This window comes from Pseudochaenichthys georgianus, chromosome 22, assembly GCF_902827115.2.
Source record: "Pseudochaenichthys georgianus chromosome 22, fPseGeo1.2, whole genome shotgun sequence".
NCBI lineage: Eukaryota > Metazoa > Chordata > Actinopteri > Perciformes > Channichthyidae > Pseudochaenichthys > Pseudochaenichthys georgianus.
Window position 1 is genome coordinate 26,556,684 of NC_047524.1, and position 8,138 is coordinate 26,564,821.

At 40.9% G+C, this 8,138-nt stretch overlaps 1 protein-coding gene across 1 annotated transcript in view; it reads left to right on the top strand.

The window, feature by feature from the left end:
- The window catches only part of metap1 (methionyl aminopeptidase 1), an 18,887-nt gene extending 11,074 nt beyond the window's left edge, over positions 1-7,813 (top strand). Inside the window, 8 exon segments of the mRNA XM_034111086.2 lie at positions 1,187-1,278; positions 1,358-1,441; positions 1,519-1,554; positions 1,556-1,658; positions 4,177-4,311; positions 4,937-5,080; positions 5,189-5,254; positions 6,114-7,813. Coding sequence (XP_033966977.1) covers positions 1,187-1,278; positions 1,358-1,441; positions 1,519-1,554; positions 1,556-1,658; positions 4,177-4,311; positions 4,937-5,080; positions 5,189-5,254; positions 6,114-6,280 — 827 coding nt within the window. The 3' untranslated portion in view covers positions 6,281-7,813.
- The last annotated feature ends 325 nt before the right edge of the window (positions 7,814-8,138 follow it).

Here is an 8,138-nt window from a genome sequence, read left to right on the forward strand (position 1 = left end):
GGAGGAACAGGGATGATCAACTCCCTGACTGACTTTCAATGGGGAACCCTAGATTACAAAAAATCTGGCTCTGATGGTCCAAGTTGCTTCTACTTTTGAAAGATGATTGAATTACAGCAGCAAGGTCCTAGAGTGGTTTAGGAATAAGTCTTAAAATCTGAAAATGAGTAAGCATATTACTAGTGGTGCACGATAATTATCTTATCAGCCCGATAATAGGAATTATGACGTCATCCCGATAAACCCGATAAAAGTATTAATAGCCCCGATAATATATTTTTTGGGTAAAAAAAAAGAAAAAAATACTGCGGTGTGAGTGGATTGGGATGAGGGGCGCTTGTTTTTCACTCGTCTCCTCCCGTTTTGCCAGTACTGTGGTATTAGTGGTTTAGGAAGAGGGGAGTTTTTCACAAATCCAGCGCTACCTTCTCATGCCTGGCTGTGACGTGAAGCCAGGACAGTAAAAAAACATGTCGTCTGTAGTATGGGACTATTTCAAAGTTTCAGAGTTAGATAGTTCGCTTGCTATTTGTATTACAAATGCAGAAGTTCCACGAGGAGGGAGAAGGCAACGAGCTATAATACTTCCAACCTGATTAGTCACCTGAAACATCGCCATGGCTACGATGGTGTGTTAAAAGCGTACGAAGACGCCTGCGCTGCTAAACTAGCGGCGAATCCAAAGCCAGCTGCAAAGGCACCGGGGCTTTTACCTATCGACGAGGCTTTTGAAAAAGGCAAGAACTTTATTTTGGAAATAAATATGGTCACTTTGAAGTAGGGTTGCCAGAAACTGACCACGATCAAAATCGATTATTCGGCAGCCGTGGTGAATAATAATCGATTATTATTATCCAATATCGTGCATCCCTACATATTACCGCTTCTGGTCAAATATGTCAATAAAACCCCCATTGGGAAATGGGGGTTGCTACATTTTTTCCAAATGAGACTACTAAACGTCATCACACCAAACGTTAGCCGCTTTTATCTTAGCGGTGGTGATGTGCAGCCGTGCGACCATGAACTAGTTAGTTTATAGCATCATTTTTACTTCTGCGGATTGCATTTACATGAAATTCCGTTAATATATGGATATTATCATGCTGAACAAAACGTGTATCATAAACCTGTGTTTGCAATATTTCAAAATACCTGACTGTCTGTCCTTGTTTCCTTTCCTCAGGGATATCTGAGTCCGAGCAGTCTCTGAAAGGGACGTCACAGATCAAGTCCCTTTGTCCTGAGGACATTGAAGGCATGAGGGTAGTGAGCAAGGTAACACTTTACTGTTCTCATGATGTTGCCATGGTGTGCATTGTTAGTTTTTTGTTTAATTTAACTATGTTATTTTCAGCTTGCACGAGAAGTTCTGGACATCTCTGCCTTGTTGGTGAAAGTGGGGGTTACTACAGAAGAAATCGACCATGCTGTACATCTGGTATACAGACACACTTATCTTACCCAAACGTTTTCTTGTCTTTCTATATCTGTAACTAACATGCCTTGTCTTTTCAGGCCTGCATAGCGAGGAACTGCTACCCCTCCCCTCTCAAACTACTACAACTTCCCTAAATCCTCCTGCACATCTGTCAATGAAGTCATCTGCCATGGAATCCCGGACAGGAGACCCTTACAAGACGGAGATATCCTCAACGGTATGCCAATAATGTAACCGACAGCTGTTTCCTCATGATTGCTTCGCTATCAGGAATCTGTTAGAATTAACAAAAAATAACTGATGTTGGACTTAAAATAACGAGTTTCTTGACCACCCTGAACATCTTTATATGAAAGATCTCTACCAAACAAACACTAATCTTTCCTTAAGTTTTTAAATGCCCACATTTTCTTACTTTTGTAACATTTTGTATAAGAAACCATGTCCTATAAACGGTACAACTAAGTTATGATGAAGGGAAATGTTTTATTAAAGAGAGTGGGGGGGGAACCGATTCCTCTGCCTTGACAAATGGTTGTACCAGCATCTTGAAACGGTAACAGCGGGAGTTTGGCCAATTTTAGCCTCTTTATGAATATTTCTGCGAAGGCGATGTCTTCCATCCGCCACCCCCCTCAGAGTGTCTGATGGAGCGCTGGCCAACAACTCATCTCTCGCTGCATGCGCCGACAAGACAAATTGTTTCATCAACCTTTAGCAGTGGGGATGTGCTTGTCAGATCCTCTGCTCTATATTTCATTGGGAAGAGTCCCAGTTTGTCCTCTAGCAATTCAATTTTCATCAGTAATTTGGCCTTGCAAATAGAATAATGCCGGAACGAGTCCTACAATCTGGAAATGAGTTAGCATTTAACCACTTCCTGTTCCTCATCTCAAAAGTAGTGTGCTGCTGGTACTCTTGTCTGTTTCCTGTAAACATGCTAACTATAATCTGCTGTAGGGAATCGAGTGGTGCAGGAATGAGTCCTGAAACCAGGAATGTTACCACTTCGGATTACCTCGTTATTACGTTCCCTTCTGCGCTAGGGGAATCAACGGGAAGCAACACAACCACAATGGGATTGGTAAAACGTTATAAGCTGTTTTATTGCACAACTGGTGAACAAAATGGCGGGCCAGCAGCCCAAACACACAAATTGCCACAAACACTGGTTTAAATATCAAACAACAGAGGCCACAAGGGCGCAAGTTTTAAGGGGCAAACCAAACTAAGGGAGGACTCTAAAAAGTGAGTCTAAACGCATACCGGGAAACTAAATATTCACACACTAATAAAGAAGGAAACAAAACCTCACTGTAAAAGTGGTACACTAGCAAAGGAAGGCTGTAAGGAAACACAGCTAGGACAACAGTCAAACAATACTAAACTAATCTAAGCCCATCTAATCACGTAACACGGTCCACACCAGTTACCCCCAGAATGAAGAGCAAATAGCGAGAGCCTCCAGTGTGATGATTGTCCCCAGCTTTGTAGTCCTCTCCAGCAGGTGTGCGCTGGGCTTGGAGGGCTGCACGATTTTGGGAAAAAAAATCTAATTGCAGATTTCTGACAAATATTGCGATTGCGATTCGAATTGCGATATTTATTTTTAAGTGACCAATGGAAGTTTATTGTAAAATGCGGCCATAACTCGGCTAGGAAGGTCGTATAAATATACTCCTGTCTCTAGTCACCCCTCACAGCCCGAGCTACGCGTGAAAGAACTACACTTACATGAAACTTCCGTTGGGTTGCTTTAAAGTCAAGCTTCAGTTAAGATTCAGCCTTTTAGATGTAACCATGTGATGGAGCATTACTAACCTGACTCAGATGGTTTGTTTCACCAAACCATCTAGGAAAGCTCCCTTGGAAGCCATTTGGAAAGGGCAGGCACTTTCAAAAGCACTTGGCAGGTGATTGGATCAATCTGTCTATCACCTTCTATCATGGGCCACTTCTGATTGATTAACAATGGCTGGTACGTGTGGAGCACAGCACTTCTGATTGGTGTGGAGGACTGACACACAAGAAGAACAAATGTTAAAAAAAATCGCAGGTTTTTGCGATTTGATAATCGCATCATTTCAGATTTCGATTTAAAATCGATTAATCGTTCAGCCCTAGCTTAGCACAGGGATTGGAGAACGTCGGGCCCGGCGTGCTCCAATCAGTGTCCTCGGAAGTGGACCAGAGATGACAGCCAATGATGTTGGGGCAACCACACAGTCATTTACATAATCACACACAGCTGCAGGGCAATCCCAAACAGGTTACCGAGCAGGCAGAAACAGCAGCCGTAAGGCTCGTCTCGCAGACACACGTGTTTTTGTATGTGTTTTGCTTAGATGCCTGAAATGACGTCTCTGGTTAACACAAGCTTTTGTTCTATTAACATAAAATATGTTCATATATACCCCCCTTGTTAATGTCTGAAGCTTTTATTATATCGTAATAGTAAATAAACTTAAATAACTAACATCAATGGCCAAATATTAGAAGGCCTTTAGCTTAACGATCCAATAGAAAGATCCCAATATATCTGTCGAGGCAACACTTAACTAACTTCAGGGTCGGCCTGAAAAAATACCGTCTTCATTGGTCGATGCCTTAAAAATGAACATGGTCACCCATTCATACCATTACATCTCAGTTATTCATGACAGTGACTTTGTTTGTGTCAAACATAATGGAATCCAAGTTTGTCTTGTAACACAATGGCGCTCATTCTATACCAGTGGACATCACCGTCTACCACAACGGTTTTGCCATGGGTGACCTCAATGAAACCTTCTATGTGGGCGAGGTGGAGGAAGAAGCGAAGAAACTGGTGCAGACCACGTATGAATGCCTTATGCAAGCCATCGACTCCGGTAAGAATTCCAGCTTTCTTATTTTTTAACCCATGTGTGCACAGAGAATACTGCTCCACCTTACTGCATTTGTATAGTCGTGCAGTCTGTGTGGAGTATAATAAGATGTCGGTATCAGCATATATGTCAAATATCAAGAATTGCGGTTCAGAACTGTACATTTCTAAAAGGTGTCGCCCTTACATAGTTTGTCCACAAGAGAGCGCTGATATTCCAGAAGAAGTTGAGATTTAAAGTTATTTCTGAACTTTGAAACGGTATTTAACTGTTTGGGACCTGTCTCCAAGGGCCACAGTTAACTTTTAATACCAACTTGTATTAAGTTTACATTGAACAAATTCAAGTCAAAGTTATTGGTCATCATAAATGTTGTTTTTACAATTGGTACACTCATTACAAGATTATTTTTTTTTGTTAATTGTCAGCCTCAGAATTGTTTTAACTACAGTTACATTTTGTTAGGCTACAGGAATAGTCAACACTTGTTGCAGCTCTGACAGCTGGACAATTTTCCGACATTTTATATACCAAACAATTAGAAATCTGCTGATGAATCAATAATCTAAATGTTTTTGGGGTTGTTTGCATCCCTACCGATAACCCTCATGCTAACCTTTTTTCACAGTGAAGCCTGGTATCCGCTACAGAGAATTAGGGAACATCATACAGAAGCACGCTCAAGCTAACGGCTTCTCTGTGGTGCGCAGCTACTGCGGCCACGGCATCCATAGACTTTTCCACACTGCTCCCAATGTGCCACATTATGCCAGTGAGTAGTCACACACCTGCCATGGTACATGTCTTAAATGTATGAAGGTGTTTTTGTTGTTGCTTGCTCTCGTACAAAAGAATGATTTATTTATTCAATGTTTCCCAGAAAACAAAGCAGTGGGAGTTATGAAGCCTGGCCACGTGTTCACCATTGAACCCATGATATGTGAAGGTGAGTGGTACTGCCTTTGTTTGAGTAATGTGAACAAGTATGATAATTGTAACATCACAATGTGCTCAATTGTAGCAATTATTGGAGACAAATATTGAAGAATAAAGAGTAAACATAAACACGCTGTCCTCCAGAAAACCCGCTATATGTAGGCTTTCATAAGCAAGGGAAATGATTTCAGCTTTGTCACAATGCATTTCACACATACATTATAAGGTTGTATACGGTCTATTTGTCTTTAGAATGGTGGTGAAACGAACCTTTCATTCTTCACATTGTTTAGGAGACATATAACAGTCTCATGGCAAGTTAGTTGGTAAAACAGACTAATCTGCATTTCTTATAATCACAATACTTTAGTTATACTGTTTTCTTGCTCCATTTTAGAATTCTTTTTTATTAAAATCAAATATATTTATATAATCACAAGAAGGTAGAGTAAAAATTAGCCATGAGTTGAAATGGAATAAAGATAATTATATGATCATAGGAAAATGAGTAGAAATGTGCACATTATTCTACAATATTTAACTAATAAGTGAAAATGTGTATATTACAATATATAGAGGTTTCTAAGTTATAGTAAAGATATTGATGATGAAAACTAACTGAAAATATATTATTGGTATTATCACAGTTGGAACTATTTAAAATTGACAAACAAATTGTAATACTTTTAAGTACATTTGGTTGTTAATACTTGGGCTAGTATTTCAAAGGATCCAATAGTGTTTCCACACCAAGAGGTTTAATGTGTAATTGAGCAGAGCCAGCTATGCAGTGAGTCAGGCTCCAAGTGTTGGCTTCCACAGCTTTGTTTAATTGATGCTGTGTAAGCTAAATGTGTGTCATGTCTCAGGTGGCTGGCAAGACGAGACGTGGCCCGACGGCTGGACGGCAGTAACCCGAGACGGGAAGCGCTCTGCTCAGTTCGAACACACCCTGTTGGTGACGGAGACCGGCTGCGAGATCCTCACCCGTCGCATGGAGGACAACGGCCGCGCGCACTTCCTCAACCAAGTGTAGACTCGCACGCATCCAAGGACTGGACTTTTCCAGAACACAAGACACCCTCTGGGCCGCGCACACACACACACACACACACACACACACACACACACACACACACACACACACACACACACACACACACACACACACACACACACACTACAAACAAGAAGCACCACCCCTAGAGCTCAGTTTAACTGCCGCTCTCATTGTTCTTTGAATTAAATATCCTTGAAATAAATGGAAGTACTTGAATGTGTCTTATATCAAACGCTTTATTAGTGAAAACTGTATCCTCTGAAGGAATGTATTTATGAGATATGGTTTTGCTTAGTGGCCTGTCATGTCACCCAGAGTTTGTTACTGGCTGGCTAGTTGTTGTCTGGTGTGTGTGGTGCTCAGGGCAGATACACGAGTAACAATATGCTTCTTTTCTCTCTCAGCCTCTGCTCACTTCACACTTCGTACGAATCCCCCAGAGATGGACTGAAAAGAATCAGCAATACTAGAGACCGAGGAGGGTTCCCAGGGTTAGCAACTCTCAAAACCTCAACAACTTATTTTAGATATAGAAAATAACTCCGGGCCATAAAGCGTACTATATTTAGTTTAGAGTACAGGCAACAAAAGTCATTCTCTGCCAAGAGCCAAACAGCCTAAATGTAAAGCAGTAGTTTGATGTTATAAAAATACACTTGGCAGATTTGGGGAAGACCAATACACCTTGGTGTCCATTAAAAATGTAGCAACAACCAGGAGACATAAATACTTGACGCTGGAGAAAACACCTGGACCAGCTCTTTAAAACTAAATAACTTCCAGCACCTCGAAATGTAAACAGAAAAACTTGATTTGTGGTTTTTACAATTGGTTTTCTGTTTGGATTAAACAAACAAGATGTGACATGTTAAGTGATATTTTGATGTGCTGGTAGGTGGATTGTGGCAACAACAAAAAATAGCATATAAACTCATTTCTGTACCGTTTGTAAAAGTACAACCATCAATTGACTTATTGCGTCATGCCTGCTTGCTGGGTATTCAATGTCAGTACCAGAGAAACAGTCTTATTTACCTGGTGACGTGTCCACTAGAAGCACTCAATTGTTACATCCTGAATGTGGCTATTAGTGCAGTCGGAACCTTTTCAGTAGATTACGTCAGCCACGGTTGCTAGGAGAAGTGTGATGCAACCACAGAGGATCTTCATAGATAGAGAATGAGAGAGATGACATTGAGCGCACAGTTGTTGAAGCGCTGAGGTTGTTAATCTGAGGAAAACTCCTTTAGTGTCTCGTGTCTCGTGTTTCCTAGAGCCCTGCTGTAGCAAATCGAGCCTTAATGTGTGAGTCTAGGAATTAAAACATGCTGGATATCTCCCGGAAAGTTACCTGGTGTTTCCCCTTGTCTCTACGGTCACCATTCATCTCCACATAGGGGTTTTCCCGGTGAGAGCAGCATTCTTTCTATTTTCAGAGGACTAATGTGATCACAGTTTCTCTGCCATCTTTGTATTTCTTCTAATGGAGTAATAAATGACTCTTCTGTAGCTCTTGTGTGCGAGTTTCTCCTTTTTAAATGATCTAATAGCTTAATTATTCACGGATTTTTCTTTTTCAGTCAACCATTTTATTCATAAAGTCAAAATGAAGGTTCTCTCCTGCACACACATGATTCTATAGGCTCATTTTAGTATGTAGTTTGCAGTGATAAATACATTACAGTAGTACATGGTAGTTTCAGTGCAAACAGCTGTGCTTTCAGCAGAATGAATTAAACTGCTGTTAGATTATAAATCAGGACTGCCAAAGCACCTCAACAACCATGGTACAAAGTATGACGGCAAGACACTTCCAATTGTCGCAACAGAAAAA